General features: G+C 36.8%; 3 protein-coding genes across 4 annotated transcripts; 1 reads left to right on the top strand and 2 right to left on the bottom strand.

Moving 5' to 3' along the window:
* Nucleotides 1-6384: 6384 nt before the first annotated feature.
* Nucleotides 6385-6912, top strand: LOC138892932 (serine/threonine-protein phosphatase 7 long form homolog). Its single transcript, XM_070176689.1, has one exon. The coding sequence runs from the start codon at nt 6385-6387 to the stop codon at nt 6910-6912; it is 528 nt and encodes a 175-aa protein (XP_070032790.1).
* Nucleotides 6913-8079: 1167 nt separating this feature from the next.
* On the bottom strand, nt 8080-12625 carry LOC104113407 (inactive TPR repeat-containing thioredoxin TTL3). Its single transcript, XM_009623554.4, has 5 exons — nt 10993-12625; nt 10697-10892; nt 10433-10605; nt 9440-9773; nt 8080-8696 (listed from the first exon to the last, which is right to left on the bottom strand). The coding sequence occupies exons 1-5, from the start codon at nt 12084-12086 to the stop codon at nt 8571-8573; spliced, it is 1923 nt and encodes a 640-aa protein (XP_009621849.1). The 5' UTR covers nt 12087-12625; the 3' UTR covers nt 8080-8570.
* A 1204-nt stretch (nt 12626-13829) lies between these two features.
* Nucleotides 13830-20183, bottom strand: LOC104113408 (protein SCO1 homolog 2, mitochondrial). Of its 2 annotated transcripts, none has more exons than XM_018776752.3 (8): nt 19809-20183; nt 17665-17785; nt 17464-17542; nt 16683-16883; nt 16481-16570; nt 16154-16286; nt 15877-16029; nt 13830-14033 (listed from the first exon to the last, which is right to left on the bottom strand). In XM_018776752.3, the coding sequence occupies exons 1-7, from the start codon at nt 19874-19876 to the stop codon at nt 15921-15923; spliced, it is 801 nt and encodes a 266-aa protein (XP_018632268.1). In that variant the 5' UTR covers nt 19877-20183; the 3' UTR covers nt 13830-14033; nt 15877-15920. The 2 variants fall into 2 exon arrangements, with proteins under 2 accessions (XP_018632268.1, XP_009621850.1); XM_009623555.4 differs by having other exon boundaries at nt 15892-16029; nt 19809-20182.
* Nucleotides 20184-26521: the final 6338 nt, after the last annotated feature.

The following is a 26521-nucleotide window of genomic DNA, read 5'->3' as shown; positions in this document are numbered from 1 at the left end:
TTTGAGTGATTTTGCCCAATTTGGCTTTCTCAAGTCCAAATGGGTATCTCACGAAATAAGTGATAAATGCTCAAGTCGGGTCTTACTATCTCTAGATTTGACCCTTTAATTGGGGCTATCAATTTTTTGAGTTCACCCCAATTTCTTGTTAGCCAAGTTTTTCTAGACTTAGTCTCACTTTCTCAACTATAGACTAAGTCAATTAGGCATGAATCATTATTTGCAACCATCAATTCTCAAATTCAAGCAAGAATAAGGCTAAATATCATATACCCAATCATAAATAAGCCCTAAATCAATCACCCATTAAGTACCCATACTAGGGTTTGTCACAACCCTACCTAAGGATTTAGCTACTCGTGGAAAATGAAGAAATTAAAGAAAAAACTAAGATAAAATGCATAATAATTGATTAAAGAAAGAAAATCTAATGTTTAAATGCTAAACTAGTACAAAGTTACCTAATACAGTAAATAAAAATGGCTCTAAGTGTTCAGGTGCACCAAACTTAATCTAAAAATGACAAAAAGATATGTTAATACCCGCTAAAAATATCTAACAAAATTGCCCCTGCGAAGGTTGTGTGACCGCACAATTCTGTGTGCAGTCTGCACTTTAAGACTGACTGGTCAGGTTAGATATCCGCGGTCGCATAAAAGTGAGATGCAGCCGCATATCCTCTAATTGTGCGTACCGCACATTTTTGAGTACGGCCACACTCTTGCTCTTGGACTGGATCTGGGCTTCATTCTGCGGACCGCACATTTATGAGTGCGGCCGCATTTCGGCATCCTACGGCCACACAATAATAGTGTGGTCCGCACATCTTCAAGCTCCCAAACTACAAGTCTCTGAATCTAGTCTTCTGCGGCCGCGCTATTATTGTGTGGTCCGCACTCTGTGAAGAAATTCTATTAGTACATCTTCAGAGTTTGCGGCCGCACACAGTATTATGTGGTTCGCACTGTAGCCCTTTTTGCCTTGTTTTGATTCTTGTCTAATTTTACTCCTTTTTGAGTTGATTTTTACTTCTTTGGCTCGTTTTCCAATATTCCTGCAAGAAAGCACATTTCATTAGTTCTCGGAAATACGTTTAAGAATTTTTGAGCTAAAACGTAAGTAAAAGAGAGCAAATAAATGGTCAAAATCCCTACTTATCATGTGCAGCAAGGGGGGTCAATAGGTATCGCTTGAGTTCTTCCAAAGCTTGCTGGCATTCCGGAGTCCAAGAGAAGTTGTTCTTCTTTTTCAATAGTGAAAAGAACCGATGACTCTTATCCGATGATTTTGAGATGAACCGTCCCAATGTGGCTATTCGCCCGGTCAGTCTTTGTACTGCCTTGACATTATCGACTACGGTGATGTCCTCTATGGCCTTTATTTTGTCCAAGTTGATCTCTATTCCCCGATTAGATACCTTGAATCAGAGAAACTTGCTCGAGCTGACCCCAAATACACACTTTTTCGGGTTTAGATTCATGTTGTACTTTCTTAGTATGCCGAAGGTTTCCTGCAAATATTTTAAATGATCCTCTCCTCGTAGGGACTTAACCAACATATCGTCAATTTAAACTTTCATTGATTTTCCTATTTGTTCTTCGAACATCCAGTTGACTAGTCATTGGTATGTGGCATCGACATTCTTTAATCCAGACGGCATTACATTATAGCATTAGATGCCGAATTTGGTTATGAAAGAAGTCTTTTCTTGATCGCCCGGGTCCATCTGAATTTGGTTGTACCCGGAATAGACATCGAGAAAACTAAGAATCTCGTGTTCGGTAGTTGCGTCGATCATTCGACCGATGTTAGGAAAAGGGAAAGAATACTTTGGACATGCCTTGTTTAAATCCTTATAATCTACACACATCCTCGGTTTATTTCCTTTTTTAGGCACTACCATTACGTTAGCTAATCAATCCGGGTATTTAACTTCCCAGACGTAACCTATTTTCAGAAGTTTGGATACCTCATCCTTGAAGAATGCGTGTTTGATCTCGGACTGTGGCTTTCTCTTCTGCTTAACCGGATGGAACTTCGGATCCAAGCTCAACTTGTGAGTGGTTACCTCCGGTGGGATCCCTATCATGTCTAGAAAGGACCAGGCAAAACAATCGACATTAGTTTTAAGAAAATCAATAAGTTTTTTAGTGAGCTCGGGGGTTAACCCCGTGCCCAGGTATACATTTCAATCTGGTAGGTGGTCGATCAATATAACTTGCTCCGACTCTTCGATCATCGATTTGGTGGCGTCGGTGCCATCGGGTGCTATTAATGATCTCGGGACACTGTAATCATCCTCATCATCCGCTCCGTGCTCCTTATGTTTTTCTGGATCGGATGAGGCTGGTATCATTGTTTGCTATTTCGTTTCTTCTTTTGTGGCCAGTTCCCTGCTTTTTATGTTGAAACCGCGGGCACTGGGATTACTTCATCGATAGCGAACATTTCCCTTGCAACTGCTATTCTCTGTAGACCATTTTGGCTCCTCCCGAAGTGGGAAATGTCAGCGCTTGGTGTAAGGTCGAAGGCACCACTCTCATGTTGTGAACCCACGGCCTTCCGAACAAGGCGTTGTACCTCATATCCCCTTCGATCACGTAGAACTTTGTTTCTTGAATGGTCTCCGCAGTGTTTACCAGTAAAGTTATCCTATCTTTCGTGATCTCGCATGCTATGTTGAATCCATTCAATACCCAGACCGTCGGTATGATTTGACCCCGTAACCTAGTTGCTCCACGACCCTCGATCTAATGATATTGGACGAGCTACCTGGATCAACCAACACACATTTAACTCGAGATTTATTGATAAGTACAGATATTACCAGTGCATTGTTGTGAGGTTGTACGATGCCCTCGGCGTCTTCATCGCTGAATAAGATATCTTTTTCCGGGACGTAATCCCGGCTGCGTTTTTCTCTCGTGATAAAAACTTTGGTACATTTTATCATCGACCCTTGGGGGACATCAACTTCTCCAATGATCATTTTGATTACGTGTTGAGGCTTCTCTTGTTCAATTTGTTTGTTGTCATCCCTGTTTCTGAAGTGGTTTTTAGCTTGCTCGCTTAGGAATTCTCGAAGGTGCCTATTGTTGAATAACTAAGCTACTTCTTCTCTCAGCAGTCGGAAATCTTCGGTACTATGACCGTGAGAACCGTGGTATTTACACACCAAACTAGGATCTCATTGGGAAGGGTTGGACTGTAATGGTCTTGGCCATATAATCTCTTTGATGTGCCCTATGGTCGACACTATACTTTCAGCGTCCATGTTAAAATTATACTCCGATAATCTTGGTGCCTCCCTACCCCCGAACGACCTGTTAAGCCCGCTCTTGCTTATCAAGCCCCGACCGCTCGGTCCTCGTTCATTTCTCTTCTTGTTCCTTGTCGTGTGGCGCCCGGATCCATTTTCCCTTCGATTCGCGTAGTATGGATGATATCAATCTCGGACCGGCCTCGGCTCCTAATCAATGGTTCTCCTACACCTGTCATCTGTTCTGATGGGGTAACAGATCCCGAAGGGGCCCCGAGTTGGTCGTCTTTAACCCTGATCTTCGATTGGTATTTATTATGGACGTCGACTTAGGTAATTGCTTGGTACTCCACTGAGTTTTGCTTTAGCTGTTGAGCGGCCATGGAAATTTAGGGGTTGAGACCTTGAGTAAATGCCTGAATGGCCCAATCATCCGCAAACGGTGGTAGATCCATCTGTTCCATCTTGAACCTTGACACGAACTCCCTAAGCATCTCTTTATCACTCTATTTGACCTTGAAAAGGTCCAACTTCCTGGTCTCGACCTTGATGGCACCGGCATGGGCCTTTTTGAAAGCATCTGTAGGCATATCAAATTAGTCGATAGAATTCGGAGGCGAGTTATGATACCATATCATTGCTCCCTTGGACGAGGTTTCCCCAATTTTTTCAATAAAACAGACTCGATTTCGTTGTTTTTCAAGTCCTTTGATTGCGCACGTATAGGAGGTTACATGCTCATTCTGAATGAACTTTTTAGAGTCTGGCCCTTTCAATATCGGAGGCGCTCCCAGGATCTGATGGATCCTGCAGTTATAAGTTTCTACCTTTTTATCGCCAGCCTCAATCTTTTTCTCGCCAGACTCCACCCGTTTTGTCAATGCTTCGAGCATCTTCATCACCTCGGAAGGTTCCTGGGGCCTGAATTTGCTCGGTTCCACAGTAACTTATTCATCCCTCCGAGTATTTTCCCATGAGTGCTCGGGTTCGACCCTGTTAGGGGCGTGGCTCTAGTTCTGTAACTATGCTATCATCGCTTGTTGAGCCTGCAACATTTTGAAAATTAACTGCAGGCTAACTCCATCACCTTCGCTTTCGGCCGTCTCTCGAGCCGCTGGCCGGGGGTCCCCCGCGAATGCTGTTTTCGGGATCAGTTGGTAGATTGATATTGATGGCCACCTGTGAGTTAGCATCGACCGGATCGGCATCTGGGATACCATTGGGATCGACATAGGGCACATCATTGCTAGGCATCACGTTAACGTTCAAGTGAGCAGACTGAGAATTTGACATCCTTGGGCTAACCTGGAATCAAAACATCAAAGAACAAGTATAAAATAAGGTGTATTATGGAGATTCGTATCAAACCACCACTATTATCCTTAGCCCCACGGTAGACGCCTAATTGTTTACCCTAAAAAATGAGTAACAATTAAATTTATATGCGGTTTAAAGGATATGTGATTTAATTCAATACAAATAGTCTAAGAACAACAAGTAATTAAGTTAAAGTTAAAATAAAAGACCAAACCAATCGTAATGTGATGATCAAGCCTGATCTTAGGTTGAACAATGGGATTCGTCCTCGATCGGACTCTCGATACAAGCTCGATCGCGAATAAAGAAGAGACCAAATGAAGAACACTTTGAACAATAGCTAGAAGACGAAAATAAAATTTTATTGCTTTGATTTGCGTGTCACAATGTATCAAAATAAAAGAAACCTTCCCATTTATATAGTAGGGGAATTTCAGTCCTAGTACACGTCTAAATAAGGTAAAAATATCCTCTTTCCGGTAAATTTTGACCCACAATTGATAATGGACGAGATTCGCACCGTAATATCCGGTTGAGGGCGAATATTACGGCTCCCTACTCGTCATGCATAACCATTCTCCATATTTCCCGTGGTCCAAAAACCTTACTTGATCTAGGTCCATTATTTCAATGTGCCCGATCCCAAATACATCGTTTACTCCTCCCGGGTTCCAATACGAGGGGTCCTTCAGCCTCGCTTGTAGTCGTGTCGAGCCGCGCTTCCCTTTTGTTTCCTCATCCGAAAATTGGGAAAAACTATGTCCCCGATTTTACCCGTACATAACGTTCAGAATAAGATCAGGAGTATGTGCTTTTAAATCATGAGTCCAAAACCCATTTGTGATTCTTTCTCACAAAAGGAACGGAAATACGTGTAAAAAAAGAGTTACCTAACTATGTATAACGCTCTTTTAAAGAGCGCTATACTTTAACGGACGTTTTGGATATTAAAGTATAACGCTCTTTAAAAGAGCATTATACATATAACGCCTTTAGAAACAACGCTATATATGTATAGCGTAGTTATAAAGAGCGTTATACCTGTTTTGTGGGCCCACCAATGTGTTTCCATATTTTTTTATTTTTTTTTGCGATTAAACTAGTATGTTATTATTATCCGGACTAAGATATTAGTGTTCTAAAAAATATGTAAAAAATAAAAAATCATTATTATTTGTTAATAAAAATATTTAATAAATTTCTTTTACTGTTTTAAATGTATTTTCGTGAATGTTTTGTGATTAAATTTATTGTTGTTTTTATCTAATTTAGATTATTTATTTGCTTAATGACTAGTAATATAGTGCCCTTTTAGCATAGTAAAATGTAAAGCCTTTTAGCGTAGTTACCCTGTAGTTTAAGTATCTCTTATATTGATAGATCAAACACAAACTCTGTCTAATTTACAAAAATATAATTATTTAATTTACAAAACAAACATATAAAATTATGAAACTAACATGTAAAATATTAAAATTGACACATACAAGAATTCAGGATAGCTTGGTGCTACTAGGCCTCAAATATCGAGCCTGGAACCCATAGATATATACTTTGTCCAATTAAATATTGTAGAATTATAAAAAATAATTATTTAATTTACAGAACAAATATACGAAATTATGAAAATAATAAAATTGACACATACAAGAATTCAGGATAGCTTGGTGCTACTGGGCCTCAAATATCGAGTTTGAAACCCATAGATATATACTCTGTCCAATTAAATATTGTATAACTTTAAAAATTAATTATTTAATTTACAGATCAAACATACAATTAATGTTGTTTAATTTACAGTAGACGACATGGACGTGCCGCCTATGCATCCCGAACCTTTTTCCGATGAGCTATTAGTGTTACAGGGCGATCATAGGTCCGCCTACGTATGGGAGGGAGAGTTACTGGCCCAGACTCTCCGCGCCAGGAGAGTGGACGACATGTGGGATTTTATGAAAGAAAGAGATCTCCATCCCCGTGTAGTCCAGTGCCTGCGGGATACAGACTTCTACAGGATTTTGGATATCGGGCGGCTGCAGCTCGACTGGTCTTTGGTCACGACCCTGATAGAGCGGTGGCGACCGGAGATGCACACATTCCACCTGCTCATTGGCGAGGCCACTATCACGCTGCAGGACATGGAGGTTTTATATGGGATGCCTGTTGATGGACTGCCCGTTGCACTGCCTCAAGCCATGAGAGAGATGACGCGTGGGCAGTATTTGGACATGCTGCAGCAGCTCACTGGTTTTAGGCCACAGGATGAGACTGCACACTCAGGGGCCAGTCGCATGAGTTTGACAGCTCTTGAGAATTTAACAAGAAGAAAAATTTGAACGGGAGTTAGGAATATTTTTGAATGGATTTTAGTAAAATCCTAACGCCTTTAAATAAGGCAATGCCTAGCTCGGGGGGTTGAATGTTTTTAGGTATAATACTCTTTTAAAGAGCGCTATACCCATTTGAATTATTGTTATGTCAGTTAAACGCAGGAGACTTATTGGTGGTCCTACAAAACAAGTATAGCGTTCTTTATAACTGCGCTATACATATATAGCGCTGTTTCTAAAGGCGTTATATGTATAACGCTCTTTTAAAGAGCGCTATACTTTAACGTATATAGCGCTGTTTCTAAAGGCGTTATATGTATAACGCTCTTTTAAAGAGCGCTATACTTTAACGTCCGTTAAAGTATAGCGCTCTTTAAAAAAGCGTTATACATAGTTAGGTAACTTTTTTTTTACACGTATTTCCGTTCTTTTTGTCAAAAAGAACTACAAATGAGTTCCGGACTCTTTAAATCATGGGGAGGGCAGTCACTTTCATCGATTTTGTCATAGCAGAAAGGTCTAGACGTGCACGAAGAATTGGGGTGCCAGCACTTGTATTTAAGCTCCTTTTTCCACCTACCATATATGGATCATGTATGTGAAATTAAATTTTCGTGTAGTATGGGCATTCCAATTGTGCTCATATGCCTGTCTATCGAAGTTTTCGTACATCAATTAAGATTAACGTCACACTAGGATGTTGATATAGAAAACCTTAGTAAATTATTCTGAAGACTTGTTTAACTTGCTAACTTTGAAAAAGGTTCACCCTTTAAAGAGATGGAGATATCGAAAGAGAGATTAAGCATTATAGGTGGAGGGGCCAAAAGATATCCATAATTTTCTATTTATTCTTCTCGATCATGGTGTTTGGTTGATGAGACCCACAACTATAAATAGTAAAAGTAAATTTTATTAGCTAGAATTTCTAGTTCTTACCAATCCGACAAGTTTGAGAAAAATTACTTTTAGTTTAGCTCACTTTACATAATCTTGAAACAACTTTAACTTAGCTGTGATGCACTTTAATTAATGAATATAATTAGAAGGACCCTTGCACTATATTTTATCGAATAATGATTGTTCAGAAATTTATTTGTTTTTAACAAACTTTAAGGGAAGAAAAGCAACGATAAGGATAGTAAAAATGGAAAAAAAGCCAAGTCGACCATCTTAAACAAAATAATTACATATTAAGAAAATGCAATAAATGGTAAAGAATTGTTCTCATTCACTAAAATCCATAGTGCTTTAATTTTTTTCAAAGCACCCTAATGAATTCCTTTCTTTTCTTTTTCTTTTGCCTAATGAGATGAGTCAATATATCCTACCAATCCTAGTTTGTAACTCAAACCTTTAATCCTTTCGTCTTCTCCCTTCTCTTTTTTAATTTCTTGTTCCCTAAAAGACCTTATGTAACCTTCTCTTAATCCCTCCCACTCCACTTTTTCCTCATTATGGTGTTCTTACTATTTTTCACCTTTTTTTCCTTTTGTGGTGGGATTGGAATAGGAAAACAAGTGAGGATATCATTCAACTACGATTCTTGGACTATCAATATTCTAGTAATGAGCTCTCATCCACCACCTTGTGAATTTATTATGGAGATTGACAAATTAAGGACAACCATATAATATGTTCATGCTCTTCACGTCTTTTGCTAATTACTTCCTCCTTTCTTGAGCTAGCTGTTGTTGGGCATCCTTAATCATCTGTCCCACTTCCTCATTTTCTGGTGTTTCCTTTATCAACGTTTCACATTCTTGTATGCATGCTTCCCATTTTCCCATCTGGTATATATATACATATGACACATAAAATAATGCACATTATCGTCAATTATTATTTAAAGGAAAAATAAATGATCAAATAAATTCCCAATCATAGATTAAGGGTCAACTATGATTTTTTACTAATTATTCGTGTTCAACACGTTGAGCACCAGCTAATTTGTTCAGGGGTCCGATTGTTCCAAAAAGAATAATATATCTAGATTACGAGAATGGAAGCATCTACATTTTACCATGAATTCAGACATTAAAACTTAAATATTTAAAATAAAAATTAAATATTTAAAAATATATAAAATATATATATAAATCGATACTTTTATATCTAGAAATAAAACAAAATATTGAAAAAATCATGTAAAAGAAGAAAAAACAATTTAATTTCTCAAATAGTAATGCGTCACATAAATGTGACCGAAAGAATACGTGAAATCTGGTAGCATAGTGTTGTGATTGGGTGAGTAATTAATCAGCCATTTGGTCAAAAGAACAAATTTCAAAGGGCTAATGGTTCACGACACAAGTATATATTCTTTTCTTAAAGCAAAATTAGAGAAGTTAAAAGTGTCTTCTGGCTACCAAACAGGCCTAAATTATGATTCGTTGAATATATATGTTGAACTAATATGTCAACAAATCTTTGTATATATATAGTACTATACATGGAAATGTCATTTCATGATTATTTGAATAAAATTCTAACTAACTAGTCATGTCAAAGCATAAAGAAAATTAGAAATCACCTTAAAATAACAATCTGCCTTCCTCAACCTAGCCTTGGTGAAAGATGGTCGGACAATAAGGGCAGCATTGCAATCCTCAAGTGCTTTCTCAAATTGGCCAAGTTTTGATCGACAAGCTGCTCTATTGCACAATAAGACTGAGTTGTATGGGTCATGGTCTAGTCCTTCTCCATAAGCAATACTAGCATCTGCATATTTTCCAGCTTTGAACCGCTCATTGCCCTTTGTTCTACCACTCGCTACTGCTCTTGTCCTCCTAGTTACCGTATTTACTTCCTTGTTGTTCCCATCTAGCTGGGCTGCTCGTTGAGCCGCTGCTAGGGCATCGTCGATCCTATCACGTCGTTATTATCATAACTATTATTAGCCAACGAGTAACTACTGAAAAATAATTTGTCTGTACATAATTGACTCAAACTAGTTTGAAATTGAGATTGTGTTGTTTTGTATATTATATAAGACGATCGTCCACAGAGGGATGGAGGCATATAATCAGTAATACATTAATAATAAATAAACAATATGTTTAAATCCTTAAGATCAATTTTCAAAGCTTGTTTGATTTTGTCTTATAAAGTGAATGAATAGGTAAATTTGGCTGGATCAAACTAAGAGTCCAAAAGAAAGATTAGTAGGAATTGAAAAAAAATGGCAAGTAGGAATGTTGATTCAGAGTGATTTGCATATGTCAAATTGCACCTAAGGACCAAATCCATACTCAAGTACTCATCTTTTGGTTTCGCTTTTCTCCTACACGGTTTTCCCTTTAGAGTTGTTAGCTAAATAAATAAAACACTTTCTTTCTCTATAATTATCCAATATTCCATTTCTGTCTCAAATCTTGTCATTGGCATCTCTAGGTAACATAAATCCACTTTATCATTTATTTAAGGGAAATGGGGGTGAAATATTGAATGGTTTGAAAACTTTGAATAGTTCCTTTTCCCTCCAAAGTAAAAAAAAAACGAAAATTTTTAAAACAAGAATACTAACCTGCCAGCAGCCAAGTGAACTTGAGCTTGAATGACTAGCAAGCCTGCATTGCCAATTGGGCCAAAGAATTTTGTACATTCGTCAAAATCAAAATTCGGACCACTCTTCAGAGTTTGATCTGCTTCATGGTATCTATGGAGCTTCACCATCGCCTCAGCTTTCAAAGCAAATATCTTTTTTTTTTCCAATCAAGAACAAAAATTAGCATGTTTTTTAAAGAAAATAATAGCAAATTCTTGTGGTTTAATAAGTAAAGAAAATAACCTGAGGTGCAGAATCAGCACCAGCCGATATGGCGAGGGCAGTTTCTTTTAAAATAGTGTTCCAATCTCTTTGCCTCTTGGCCTCAGTACACTTGTTGAGATGAATTTGAATATTTTTAGCCTTTGTTACAACATCAGGATCAGCTTCTGCTCCTGCTTGTTTGTAATGATACATAGCCTTCTCTGCATCTCCTAATCTAAACACAAAAAAGCATAGCAATCTCCAAAATTATAAAACTAAGGGATCATGAAATTTACAATGAAAATTAGCAACAAAAAAATAATATTTGCATTTACCTGACAGATAGAGTGGCTAAACGATTATGAGCTCTTTGATAATGAGGATCAATTGTGATAGCTTCTCTGCACTCAAAAACAGCTTCAAGGAGCCTTCCTAAAGCGGTCAAAGCAGCGGATTTGTTGCTTCGATACGAAGCCTTATTAGGATCAATGGAAATTGCAGCATCGTACAAAGCCAAAGCCTCAGCAAATCTCCCATTTTTGTAATCCTCATTTCCAAGAATCTTCAATTGCTCAGGGTCCATTCTTGTGGAAAGTGCACGGCAAAGGGAAACAGAAGCGCCTGTTTTCCCCTGCTCGTGATCGCCCTGTTTCTTCACCACATTTCCCATAACACTCGTCGAATATTTCCCATTATTCTGTGGTGCTGGTGTTGTTGGTTCTTCTTTAGCGGTTCTTGGTAAATAATCAAGAACATGATTAGCTGTTGAAGTTGTTGTGGAAGCAGTACCATTGCTCCCACCTTGCTGCCTAATATTACCCAAATTTCCAAACAACATCACATTGCTCGACGATGCACGGACTAATGTATTAGCACCCTTTGATCTTTGATGATCCTGGATCATGGTTTCAAGCTCCCCTGATATCCCTGTGGCGGCTTGAGGTACTTTTCTTCCTTGATTATTATATCCTTGTACCACCTGACCATTTTTCTGTTGATTATGAATAGGTGCAGTTTGAGAGTTAGCTTTATTCTGAGCTGCTGCTGCTGCTGCTACCGCGGCCTTGGATTGGTTTGGATTAGGCCTTGGAATGATCCTGTCCGCTTGTTTCTCCGATTGGTTCTCACGGGAGTCTAAAAATGCCTCGTGGGAACCATTGCGATGCCTTTTAGAATTTTGAGTGCTAGAAGATCTTGTTACATTGTTAACATTGTTGGTATCTTGTGTAGGAAGTGAGCCTGTGGATGTTGATCTTCTTGTCCAAATGTTTCTCCTTCCAAAAACAGCATTTAACAGGCCACAACCTGTTTTCTTTTCAGGAGAAATGTCTCCCATATTTGATGTAATTGAGATATGTTTCAATGTTTTCTTGGATTTCTTTTGATAGAAACTGGTGATCAAGAAATAGGTGCAATGTGACAAACACATGCACAAGTCTTGGAAAAATACTTATGAAGGAGCTTCTTATGTAAGAAAGACAAGATGAAAAATATAAAGACAAAAGACTTGTAGGCCAAGGAAGAAACAGAGAACTTGTACATAGAAAATGAAGGACCCATGTACATAAAAAGAAGTTATTGCATTTAGAAATTGTATAAAGAAAGAGAAAGGAGATTGATTGTGGGGTAAGATGCAAAGGTACAAAAATGGTTAATGCCCCCCAGGAGAGGAGTTCATAATTGTCAAAATCTGTTTGTTCCTATATGATCTCCTGGAGTGCTTGGCTTAAACAATAGTAATATCTTTCTTTTTTGTTTTTTGGTTTTCTTTCTCTCTCTTTCTAGTAGAGGAAAGATGGATATGGAATGATTGCACGAGAGAGAGGAAGAGAAATGGTATGTGAAAAATGATAGGAAAAGAAAAGAAATAATTAAGTAACTTTTTTAGGGGGTAAATGACAAAAATAATAGTAGTAGTAATGATGAATGTATGCAAAGGGAATTTTTCAACACCTTTTCTTTCAAACTTTTTTTCTGCTTTTGTGTTTGGTTAAAATTAAAATTGTTAATTTGTGTTGGTTTGGTATTTGTGGTGTCAAAGGGGAGACCAAAAGACCCGGTCATGGAACAAAGGAGGATCTCAAGATATTTAGAAGAAAAATAATTTGAAGGCTATTTATTACACCCACTTTCTTCGAAGAATCTTTTATTTCACTCTCATTCTTCTCTTTTCTTCTATTCTTTTCTTTTTTTTGTCCAAATACTCAAATGTCACGCCGTTAGAATACAATAGTTTCAACAAATTCCAATTTGGGAGAGGAGTTCACGTAGGAGACTTCGAGCAGCTCACGTATTGTAGCCAGCTGTTTTGTAATCGAAGGATTTGGAACATAGATCGACCTACTCTTTGCATTACTTTTTGTCCTCGTCTTTAAATGGTCAAAAAAAAATTATATTTTTCTCATTGAAAAAAAAAAGAGCAAATAGTAACATTATCACCGAGTTTGACTCAGCTCCCTTCTTAAGCTGCTTTTCTCTCATTAAATGTCAATAGTTTTTTAAACCGTCAACAAATATACCAAAAGAACTACGTGAAATTGACTTTACGTTAATTGTGTGTTTAGAAATTTTGAAAAAACAGTAGTTGAAGTAAATTTTATTTAACTCCCTAAAATAATAAAGTGCCTTTCTCTTTGGGACATACTTTATTATGGCATATCCAAGCCATTCCGTGAGAAAGATATACAGTAGGAGATAAAATCTCAAAAATCAAACTTCGATCACATCCATCAATTCATTCTGATTTAAAAGCTTATCTTATTTCCAAAATTGTCTGCATGTTTTACCACCGCCTGAATTTCATATTTTACTGTTTTCAATTTCATTGACCACTTCCCTTTTTGTTCTCCTAAGCCAACAGAACGGTGTAAAACATCAGCTATTTTGTCAACAACGGGGCTGAAATTCATGCCCAAAAACCATTAAAGAAGTTACTGCTTGTGCAACATCAAAGTCCTCGTCAGTTAATGTTTTCAAACTTGAATGTGTCTGCTCTCAATTTATTATAGAGGCCACTATGCAACCAAACAACCACCTACTTTGCATTACCCATCGACCAAGTCAAAATTCATTAGGCCCAGAACAGAAAGAGGTGGGAAGTGGGAACAGGTATTACCAATTTTGAAAGGGAACGGAGAGGATAATAGAAGAATTAACAATCTCTCAGAGAAAATGTATCAGAACCAATTTGCTTTATCTGAAGGATTGCTAGTTTTTTCCAGCATCTGACATCTTAGCATCAGAGAAATTTCTGTTTAAAACTTTTTCTAAACAACTAAATTGTTGACAGACAATTAGACCACCTCAGCAAACTCAGATAAAAGTCCAGGATGATGGACCAAAATTGAACGTCTGGCTGCTCAGAAACAACATGCACCTGTTGAGGGACATGTAAATGTTAAAAGTGAGAACGTATAAAATCCGTACAAGCATAAGCATTTCACTGAAACAACTTGACATGTTAACCATATAACACCGAGGGTTTGAAACACTCTGGCCCCTCTCATGGACTTACTATAGAAGCTCTAGACAGCCCCTTCCCTGATTCAACCCCCTTCCCCCAACCAAAAACACCCTCCAAAATCACTTCGGAAAAAAATGTCACATTGTACAATTTGCATAATCAAGAATTCAGTTAAAATTCAATAAACTAGGGTGAAGATAGGTATACTTCACCAGAAAGAACAAATAAACATATTGAGGGTTCAAGCAAAAATATCACAAAGAAGCAGGTATTAGGAGATTGCATCTCCAAAATAATGGCCATGCATAAATCATTCCATCAACTTCGCCATGTAAGCTTCGTATTCTATGTGAGCTCACATTGTTGGTCCCAAACACAGAAAAAAGAGGAAAGTTACATTAGGTTGATAGACAGTGTAATCAATTCATTCTGAATCCTCGTAATAATGTATGTCCAGACATACTCTCCTAGATACACGTCACGTCGGTTTATTATAGCAGCTCCAAATAGAGCGAAATGGATTATAGGATTGATACACTGGCCTACTCTACTTGGTACCTCTCATATGCTAAATTCGACTTAGTTATTCAAATTCTCTCAAGCTGCACGGTACATGGTAATTTAAAATGGAGCACACAAAGAAGATAAAAAATTAGTATACAATGCTCTTCTGCGACTGTGACAGCAGAAAACTGAGGATCTGGCTGCTTTCCAATTCGTTAACCATTTGGAGGATTCCCAATTCATTTGTTAAGTAATTCCGCGTCAAAATCTTAATCAATTCGTGGCTTAACTTTCATTCGGCAGCCAACTCTTTTTCTGTTCTTTTCTTTTGATATACTAAACCCCAGCGCTAGACCCCACTATATGTAGGAGTCAAGAGTGGTTATTTCCCACTTTGCTCACTTGGTGACTTGGACCCCCAATGTCAAGGTTTGAGACGGACCATTTTATCCACTATATTTGTCAGGAAAAAAGAAAAAACCGTGTTCTACAAGCTAAAAGCTATCTGCTATAGCAGTTATGATAGAATTTAAGTAGCCATCACATTTGGGACAATAAACCATTTTGTTGATTTTTTTTTTAATTTTTTTATTTTCTTTAAATAGAAAAAAGAACATATGGATCAACCTTGTTCTTGAACTTCTTTTACAGTAAAATGTAAAACTAGACTAAATCAAAACAAAGCAATAAAGAAACTGGCAGCATCATTATGGGGAGGAACAGAATATTTAAGCCTAATCCCATGTCGTCTCTCATATGGGTTTCATAATTATAAAACTAGTTCCATAACCAATATGTGACTTAATGGAGCCCTTATACAAATAATATCTCATGAATTTTTTCGTGCACTTCTTTTCTTGGCAGGAACACCTTATGATATAATAGCTATCTTTTCCCTTTGTGTGTGTCTGTGTATGTTTCCATTATTGACAAAATTTAGCAGGATTTTCGTCACTAGTTCACTATCTTTATAATTAATACTTGTTGGGTCGTATGCAGATAACTGAAATCTTAGCCATAGATTGGCCGAGAGGATGATAATGCAACATTTAACAAAAGAATTGGAGAAGAGCTGGAGACAGCAACAGACGACAAACAAGATTCTTTTTAAAAGAAAGGACAAATAAAGTTATTGGCACTTGTGTTTATTTTGTGAATTGAAGTTGTACATCTAGAACAAATAAACAAAGTACGACACTTAGACCATTGAATATGATGCTGAAGAGATGTATGGGTGATATAAGAACCTAACCAAAGCAAGACTTACTTAATCTGCCAAATTCACCCAAAGTATCACTATGTTTCGGCCTTCTTTAGCTCCTTGACAATTGCATTCGACAGTTCCTCCCCATTGTATTCCACACCGAAGCATCTAACTACTTCCATTTTTGGATTCACCAAATACCTATTACATCAATAACCATTTATACTCTGGGAAAACTGCTGTAGCGCAAGTAAAAAAAAAAACTGAAAGAGTTTATTCTCCTTGAGAATGCTGCATGTATGACAATATAGGACTTAAGGCTTACATGTTGTGAGAAGATTCCACCAGATAATCATCTCCTTCTTCGTCAACCTTCTTAAAGTACACTCGGTATTCTTGTGCCATCTGTCTAACAGCAGTAACCGGTCCAGTTAATCCCATTATTCTTGGGTCAAACTCTGCATTTCATGCAAATAAAATTACCAAAAATAAAGTGCAGAAATAAACATCAAATAAAAGGACAACTATATGATTGAATCCCTTTCTCTTCAAACCCACGACCCCCTGTAGGATCTCTTTCCACAATTCTTTCAGTAAGACATCCATTCCAGAACCTGGAGAGAGAAAGAGATCAGAGAGGCTAGATGCAGACCTTTAAGATAAGCTCGAAGTTGTGAAGGCGTATCACGTTGAGGATCAATTGTGACAAATACTGGGAGAATTTTAAGGTCCTGTTTTGACCCTTGTTTAAGTTAAGCAAAAAGGACCACAAAGCAAAAAGGAAATTACTACATCAGTAACATAAGTCAGTAAATAAGAAAATATCATTTCTATTCAAAGAAACTGAGTAGAACCTAGAATATCAATAGCCTTAGCCATCTTCTGGACTTCTGCTGGACCAACATCAGGAGATGAAGTATAACCAAAGTAGAGAAGAACCCAGTTTCCCAGCAAGTTGCGCTCCGTTATAACACGACCGTCTGTATCAATTAAACTGAAGGGGCCTCCAATTATTGGCCCTTGGATTGCACTTCTTTCAAATTTCTCGCCTTGACCTGAAACGAGTGAAGCTTTATATTTATTAAAATTTACATGCTCCATAAAAAGCATGATTCAAGTGGACGAACATATCATCACTTTCTGATAAGAAAAAAATAAGTAGAGAGGAGGATAGTTCTACGAATTCTTATGTTTAAACTAGAAAAGACACTGAGATTGCCATGAGAAGTCTATCAACGAGCTCATTATGCCTCTTTTTGGCTCAATTATAAGCCGGACTCCGGGAAGAAAATACCACTTAGACTGTAGTTCTGGTAGATGGAAGTTTAGCAATCAAAAGAGGCTTTAGTTCTTGCGCTCAATTGTTAAACAAAGGCTGATAACCACTTTTAATAAAGGATGTATGATATTTTCAAGCACTGTCAGTACATCTGTTCAGGTACAGATGCTGTACAATATACGGACTCGTCAATATTGTCATGTCTTCTATGAAATGTCACATTCTGAAAGAGGATTACACCACATTCAAAGGCACATAAGTGATTGAGACATAGTAGATCGAAAGACACATAAAAGTAGTTCCAAGGTCAGGTTCAATTTATAGAGTTTTGACCAAAAATATTCCGGAGCCCCCACCTTTTGGAATTGCTCTCCTTTCATCATTATAATGAAGAAAAAGGACCAGTCCACCGAATCCCCCCAAAAGAGCTCCAGGCTGCAAAAGTAGAAATAAGATGAAGACATTTACGTTAAAGGAGGCAAAGACAAATGCACAGAGCACATGCATTACAGTCACAAAGCAACATTCAGTAGGAAAATGGAGTTCAAATGCAATACTAATATATAAGGGTTCCAAGATTTTGAAGTTGAGGATGATCCAGTTAATAAAGGCTGATCATTAGTCTTTCTAGCAGATCTCATGCAGCTGGATGAATGGAAGTGCTTAGGTGTGATAAACCTACACATGAAACAAGTAATCAGAAAAATTGCAATACACTCCAGAATTTGAAAATGAAATGGTTTACTTTTACCCTTTCTCTTCTACATGTATTTGAATCTTTTCTCATTTCTGTTTTCTCTTTTTTATTTGCCCTTTCTTTTTTATTTGGGGGGGGGGGGGGGGGGGTGGATACCATGGCAAGAATCAGCTCTGAACCTACTGGGGCTTGATTTTGCATCAAGAATACAACATAACTTTCTTTAGGAATAAAACTTAAACAATTTGTTCCAATTTCAATTGAAGTGATGACTAGATAGAGTGTCTCTTCTTGCATATTTTAGATTCTTTTGCCAGGATTCTTGCAAGTAAACTTCGAAAAAATTATTCATGACTCAATTTCATTTTTATCACTCACGTGGTAATGCATCTCTCCTCATAGATACATCTTATGCATTCAAAATGTACATTCTCTGCAAAATTTATAAGCAAAGAAGCTCCACATATATTTCCCTATTTTAAACACGTCAAGCTCACAACAGTGAAGAGTCATCTCTTTTGCCATACTTTACAGTCACATAATGAAGTTGTCGCACTCTAAACAGGCTATAAATGTGCACGAGCATAACTACAACCTTGAATGAGCCACAAATCCTACAAAAGCTCAATCTGATGGAGAGTTACTTTAAGGCATTCTCCACATCAAGCTTCTGAAGATTGGAAGCCTACAGATTCTTTTTGACGTGCCATGAAACAATCCTCGCCCTCTTTCTTTGTTGCAAACAAAAGATCAAGGTTCCCCCCAACTTAGCTCTTTGTGAAGCGGTAGTAATCATTTGCCACCTTTTAGACTTATAGTTTCTCCATTACTTTCCTGATTAATGTTGCTACTAATCATTTAGTCAAAATCAAATTTCGTGTTGGATCTTACAAACTTACAACTAGCAAAATCCCTAAGGGAAAACTAGAAAGTGAAAGTTGGCCACTGTAAGAACTACATAGTGGAACAGGTCAACTAAGAGTTACACATAAATCGAAACTTCACAAGTTTCCTTATAAGGTGTCCTCCAAGTCTCTTGTTTAATCTATCTTAACCAAGACAGCCTCCTGTGCTATCAATTGAAACTCATTAACCCAAGACACCACAAGTGACTCATTGGGTTAGACCAGTTTTAAGTCTACAAGACTCCTTAACCACAAACGTTCATCCAAAGGAACTTTAGTAAGTCATCTTGTAGTCCAAATCAAATCTAAAAGCAACCTTAACGGTAATGTCACTTATACTTCCCCTGTGTTTACAAGTCATACGATTGGATTTTTGCCCAGATACTTCAAATTCTGTTTTATTTTCACTATCTTCTTTGCAGAGAGAGGTATTCTCAGCATTAATATTCCTATCATTCATGTTTTAGGAGATAGATGTTACTAGCTCCAAGTCAACCAATATTGAATGCAACAGAACACTAGAGCCAGTGTGTTCATCAAAAATTCATTTCTCCAATTCTTCAACCAAACATCAAGAATAATCACAGTTAGAGCTTTCAACAGTAACATTTTGTTCTCTCATATTGCTATGCTTGGTCTTGGTGAAAATAGGAGGGGCATCATTTCTAGGGTTTGCTAAGAAAGTGAAACTGGAGAATTTTCAACTAGCAATCATAGTGTTAAGAGTTAAGGTTCATCAAGGGAACTTTCTTCTCACAAATTTTCATCCACTACGTCGCGTCATTTTCAAAATCTAAGTAGATTATTAACATACTAACACACTACCCAAAGCATATTTGAATTAGCCACACTACACAAAGCATATTTAAATTTATCATACTACAAAAAGCATATTTGAATTTAACACACGAAGCATATCTGAATTTATCACATGGTTTGGATTTTAAAATAAAGAATAATTAAATCCTATAACATTTCCACAATCCATAATTCAACGACATTAAAAATGCTCATAAAAGATCAAAGCCATAAAAATTCAACAAGACAAAACCCACAAACTTTCAACACTGTTCAGATTATACAAAATGCAGCTAATTACCTTTTGTACGGATTCAGGGTCTGTATAGAGCGATTCTTAGAATTCAAGAGAAACCTGGGCACTTGCATTTTTGTATTAGCACTAACTTGACAAAATATGAGAAGTAAAGGGACTAAAATAAAATTGGGTATCTTAGAACTGAAACTTCTGGGGCAAGAAATTGTAGGGGTTAAGCACCATTTTGTGCTATATTCTTTTCTACTGAATATCAGCTACAAGGGACTGGGGTTCATGGAAGTCTAATGAGGAAGGCGAGGTGTACACGGCACCGTTTTGGTGGCTTTTGCCACAAGAATTAGTTCAGTTATTCGCAAGATGTCGTTAGTTGGGAACTTGGAATTTTGGTTATACAGATTTGAAAATCTATACTTCAAGGTCAGGTCTATTGTTTTTTTAACCCATTATTTGCCTCTTTAAATTATAGTTCTTGATATATAATTAGCATAGTTCACTGGTCAAAAACCAAAACAAGGTTTACCCAAGTCCCAGCAGATCCAAAATTTTAAATCTGCATCACTAATTTTAATATAATATTTATCTTGATCATAATGTCAAGTAATGTGAAAAATCTAATATTTTATGAAATAACTTATCCAAAATGTATATTTTTTGATTAATTTAAATTTGTATTTTATTTCACTAATGTTATCAGATATATTATTTGTACAATTAATCGAATAATATTGTCTAAAAATGTATTAGAAAACGAAAAGCAAAAGGAGGTTCAACCTATGGTCTAATAAGATAAAGGGGAGATAGAAGAAAAGGTTACAACAAAGACAAACCCAGTGTATTTCTATAAATGGGGTTTGGGGAGAGTAGTGTGTACACAGACCTTACCCCTATCTTATAGAGATAGAGCGGTTGTTTTCGATAGACTCTCGGTTCAAGGAACAATGGAGATAAAGTAACAAATAGCAAGCAATAGTAACAACAGTGTATTATGATAACGGCGTGAATGATACAACAAATAATAGTAAAAAACCATGAATAAGATAATAACAAAATAGTCCAAGTTCTACTGGTAAGCTTAAGAAGAACACACTACTATCCGTCAACCTACAACCCTAATCCTTGACCTCCACACATTTTTATCGTGGGTCATATCCTTGGTAAGCTGGAGCAATGACATGTCTTGCCTAACTACTTTCCCCAATACTTCTTCGGCCTACCCCTTCCCTTTCTCAGACCCGCCATGGACAACCTCTCACACTTCCTAACCGGAGCATCTATGTCTCTCCTCTTCATATGTCTGAATTATCTCAGTCTCGATTCCCGCAACTTGTCCTCCACAGATGTCACTCCTACCTTGTCCCTAATAACTTCATTCATAATCATGTCTTTCCTGGTATGTTCACACATACATCTCAACATCCTTATTTCGGCTACTTTCAACTTCTGGACATGGGACTTCTTGACGGGCCAGCACTCAGCCACATGCAACATAGTCGATCTAACCACCACTCTAGAGAACTTGCCCTTAAGTCCAGGTGGCACATTCTTATCAAACAAAACCCCCGAGGCGAATCTCCTTCTCATTCAACCCACTCCAATACGATGAGTAATATCCTTGTCAATCTCCCGGTTGCCTTGAATAATAAACCCAAAATACTTGAAACTATCTCTTTTGGGGACAACTTGAGTACCAATCTTCACTTCCACTCCTTTTTCATGCATATTATCACTAAACTTGTACTCTAAGTACTCAGTTTTTGACCAACTTAGCTTGAAACCCTTAGATTCCAGTGTATGTCTCCAAACTTCCAACCTAGCGTTAACTCCATCTCGCGTCTCGTTAATCAAGACTATGTCATCAGCAAATAGCATACACCATGGCACCTCCCCTTGTATGTGTCGTGTCAGCACCTCTAACGCTAAGGCAAATAAAAACGGGCTAAGAGCCGATCCCTGATGCAACACCATCTCCACTGAAAAGGAAAAAGAAAGAAAAAAAGTGTACATGAATCGATCTGATGAAGTGGAGAGGAAAAATGAAAGGAATTTTTTTTTTTTTAAAAAAAGAGCTAAAAAGACTAACCTTTTATGAGATAGCAAATGTTTTTCAAGGAGTCTTGAACTTGGCACTAGACCTGTTAAATAAGCCATTAATTTTTGGCATGTGGGTCCTTAACCGAATTTGTTTAGTTCACTTTCTAACAAGAGCTGGTCTGAGTCCGACTCGTGAACCAAAACCTCTTGACCCGGCCCGACCCTTGAACTCCTAACCCTTGAATGGAAGAAGTTCATAGATACCCACTTTTGGGGCTGCCAATGAAGTTATACCTGTATTGCACAAAAAATTGACAAAATTTACGCACTTGGATATGAAGTTCTTCCATCTTTTCAATGCAACTTCAGAATTGGATGTGAAGTTCTTTTATTTTTCTAATGCAACTTTAAAAAATCGGATATTAAGCAGTTCTATATTTTCAACGCAACTTCAGAAATTAGATTTTAAGTTCTTTTATTTATTCAATGCTGCCTCAGAAAATTCAAATTTTAAGTGGTTCTATCTCTTCAATGCAACTTCGGAAAATCGAATCTTAAGTTCTAAAATATAAACTTGTTCGTCAAATTTTAATAATCCAACACACGATTCAATGCTCAAATTTACTTCAAATACGCTCAAATTTGAAGCATAACTTTCAAATAACATAAAGAATCTCAATTATCAAATAGTCAAAACAACAACAAATCTAAAAGAAGAAGAAGAAGAAGAAGAAGAAGAAACAGAACGACTCTTGGATACATGGGACATGAATACATTGAAGAAGAAAGCAACAATGAAGCTCCTGGATATATAGGACATGAATACAGAGAAGAAGAAAGCAGCATAGAAAAAGAAGAGAAAAGCGTATGAAGTTACCCAAAAATTAGTTATTAGTTAAATTTTTTGAAGAAAAAAAATTAGTACAAGTTAAATATGGGTGACTAAATAGGGTACCCCGTGAAATTTTTAGGGGATCTTTTATAAATACCCTCCCATAATAAATTATTTACCTGCCCTACCCATAAAATTTTTTCTCTACCCATTTTCTTTTAATGCCCAACCCTTCCAACCAAATAAAGTCAAACTAAGCTACCAAAACTAAGCCAAGCCAAGCCAAACCAAACCAAATCAAGCCAAGCCAATTCAATTCAAACCAAGCCAAATCAAGCTATGTTAATCCAAATGGGTAAGAAAAGTAGGTTGGGTAATTAGTTTTAATTTGGTAGGTATATATTGTAACTAGTTTTAAAATGGGTAGAGAAAGTTAATTAGTTTAAGCTTAATGGGTATTTGCATAAATTGCTCAAATTTTTACCCCTTAAACCCGGCCCTAATGGGTCAAATCAAACTTAAGAAGAAAAAGTCTAATATTTTAAATTTTGTATTATAGTTAAATAAAAATCTTTGAAAAATAAAAATTAGTTGGATTAAACACATCAATATAAAACTTGCTTTTACTAACAACAATAATAACAAACTCTATAGATTTCTACAGGTGGGGTCTGAAAAAGGTAGATTGTATGCAAATCTTACTTCTACCCTGGGAGGGCAGATATGTTATTTTCATTATAACCTCGGCTAAAGAGAGGATGAGCTGAAGTAGTGGCAAAAAGCAATAAAAATAACTAGATATTAAGAAAAGCGAAGTGAAAGATAGCAATCAAATAGTAGGAAGTGATAGCAATCTAAGAATAAAAAGATATCGTACTAAAATTAAAACAACCGGTACGAGAAGGAAAAAGTAGAACGCTCGACTATCTACTAACGTTTTACTCTAATTCTCGACCTACATACCTTCCTATCAAGGGTCATGTTCTCTATAAGTTCCAGTTGTGTCCTGCCTAATCACCTCTCCCCAATACTTCTTCGGCATACATCTACCTCTCCTTATACCCACCAAGGCCAACCTCTCACACCTGCTAACTGGAGAATATGTGCTTCTCCTATTCACATGTCCGAACTATCCCAACCTCGTCTCCTGCATCTTAGCCTCCACGAGGGCCACTCCTACCTTTTTTCGAATATTCTCATTCCTAACCTTATCTCTTACCTTGCATGCCCGCACATCCATCTCAACATCTTTATTTTAACTATTTTCATCTTCTAGATATGAGAGTTCTTGACTGACCAACACTCTACCCTATACAATATAATCGGTCTAACCAGTTATAGAACTTACCTTTAAGTTTTAGTGGCACATTCTTATCACACAGAACACCGGAGTAAGCCTCAATTTCATCTATTCCGTTCCGATACTATGTGTGACATCCTCATCAATCTCACCATTTTCTTGTATAACTAATCCAAGATACTTCAAAATTTCTCTATTTGGGATGACTTGTGTATCAAGCCCCACATCCATGTCTGATATCTGGGTTATGCTGCTAAACTTGCACTCTAAATATTCTGTCTTGGTCTTACTCAACTTGAAATTTTTAGATTCTAGGGTCTGTCTCCAAACATCCAGCCTCTCATTAATACCACCCTGCATCTTGTCAATCAGAAGTATGTCATATGCAAATAACATATATTGTGGTACCTCCCCTTGAATGTGTCTTGTCAGGGCATCCATCACCAAGTAAAATAAAAATGGACTAAGGGTTTATCCATGGTGCAACCCTATCATAACTAGAAAGTATTCTGAGTCTTCGCCCACTGTCCTTATCCGGGTCTTAACTCCATAATACATGTCCTTTAATCATCCTAATATAGAGTACAACTACACCTCTAACCTCTAAACATCTCCATAGAACATCTCTCGGGGCTTTATCGTAAGCTTTCTCCAGATTAATGAACACCATATACAAGTCCTTATTCATCTCGCTATACTGCTCCACCAATCTCCTTAAAAGGTGAATGGCTTTCGTAGTCGAACGATCCAGTATGAATCCGAACTGGTTGTCGAATATGGCTTTCATAGTATGGCTTCACCCTCACTTCTACCACCCTCTTCTAGACTTTCATAGTATGGCTTAGCTTCTTGATACCCCTATAGTTATTTCAATTTTAGATAGATCCCTTGTTCCTGTATAATAAAATTATCGTACTCCACCTCCACTCTTCAGGCATCTTCTTTGTCCTAAACATAACGTTAAACAACTCAGTGGCCAATTCCATGCCTGTCATACTCGCATTCTTCTGAATTCCACATGTATTTAGTCTTGGTCACTCTACCCCTATTCATCTTATACATAGCCCACTCAACCTTCTCAACTCTTATGCGCCACAATATCCAAAATCACAACGACTCTTGGAGAGCTCCGAAGCACCCAGCACAAAACTTGCTTTTACTAATATTTCAAATTTGAGTTTTGAAATTTAAAAAAAAAAATGTACGTTCTATTTATAACAAATTGAATTAGAACTTTATAACTTAAAATTTTGAAATATATAAGGAGAAAATGAAACAAACACAAGATATGTTAATTAACAAATAATAAAAATTTCATACTTTATACATATACGATCTTGAAAATACATGACCGTACGAAGTCAATTAGAATAAAAATAAAAGAAAAATTAAAAAATTTAATATTTGAGAAGCATACTAAATTAGACTATTTTTACAGCTATTATTTCAATACATAAGAAAAATGAGAAAAGAGGGAGAGATGGGGTTTTGAAAATTGGATTTCGCATAATATTTGCTATTAGGAAATGAATTTAGTTCGTCTTTTTTTAAATATGTGTAATTATGCTTGATCAATTTATGTAAAATACCCATTAAGCTTAAAATAATTACTCTTTCTTACCCATTTGAAAACTATTTACAATATATACCTACCCAATTAAAATTAATTACCCATACCTACCCACCCATCCCAACTTTTTTTAAGTCATTTTGTTTTAGCTTAGCTTGATTTGGTTTGGCTTTGTTTGGCTTGGCTTGACTTGATTTTGGCTTGGCTTTGTTTTGGCTTGAATTGGCTTGACTTGGCTTGAATTGACTTGGTTTACAGTAGCTTAGTTTGACTTTATTTGGTTGGATATTAAAAAAAATTGGTAGGAGAAACTAAAGTGGGAAGGGCAGGGTAAATACTTATCACCCCATGGGTATTTGCTAAAGAACCCCATTATTCTTTTTAAATAATGTCTTAATGGGCCGAGCCGATTAACCTGCAAGTCAGATATTGGTTTGGGGCAGGACTGATTCAACAAGTAAAGATATTGCATCCTGACCCGGTGCATAACAGAAATAAATGCTTTAGTGAGCGTTTGAACATAAGAATGGCAAAATTTCAAAAATAAAAGTAAAAAAAAAAAATCAAGTGGAAATTGTATTTGAAAATTAGAGTTATATTTGAACATGAATACAATTTAGAGCTATTTTTGAATTTTTGTGAGTGATTTGAAATGAAAATATTAGAAAACAGTTTTTTGGAGTTTTTAAAATTTTTGAAAATTCCAAATTTAACTTCAAGTGAATTTTTTCGAAAAAGTGAAAAACATTTATATGGCTAAACGAGCCCTCAATATCACTATTGAATTTTGACCTCGCTCGCCCCATGGCAAAATTTCAAGTTTAACAAGTGTTGCTCCTTGCTTACTATAACGATCCGACCGGTCGTTTTGAGTATTATAGCCTCGTTCCCCTATTTATTGCCTCCTCTATATCATATTGTAGCTATGTGACTTGCCGGATTGGTTGGTTTGGTTTCGGGTGAGTTTCAGAGTGAATTGGAATACTTAGTCTCAAAGTTGAAAGTCTAAGTTAGAAGAGTTA

Source organism: Nicotiana tomentosiformis, chromosome 5, assembly GCF_000390325.3.
Source record: "Nicotiana tomentosiformis chromosome 5, ASM39032v3, whole genome shotgun sequence".
NCBI classification, from domain to species: Eukaryota; Viridiplantae; Streptophyta; class Magnoliopsida; order Solanales; family Solanaceae; genus Nicotiana; species Nicotiana tomentosiformis.
Note: the sequence above shows the minus strand (reverse complement) of the source record. Positions and strands in the feature narration are given on the sequence as shown.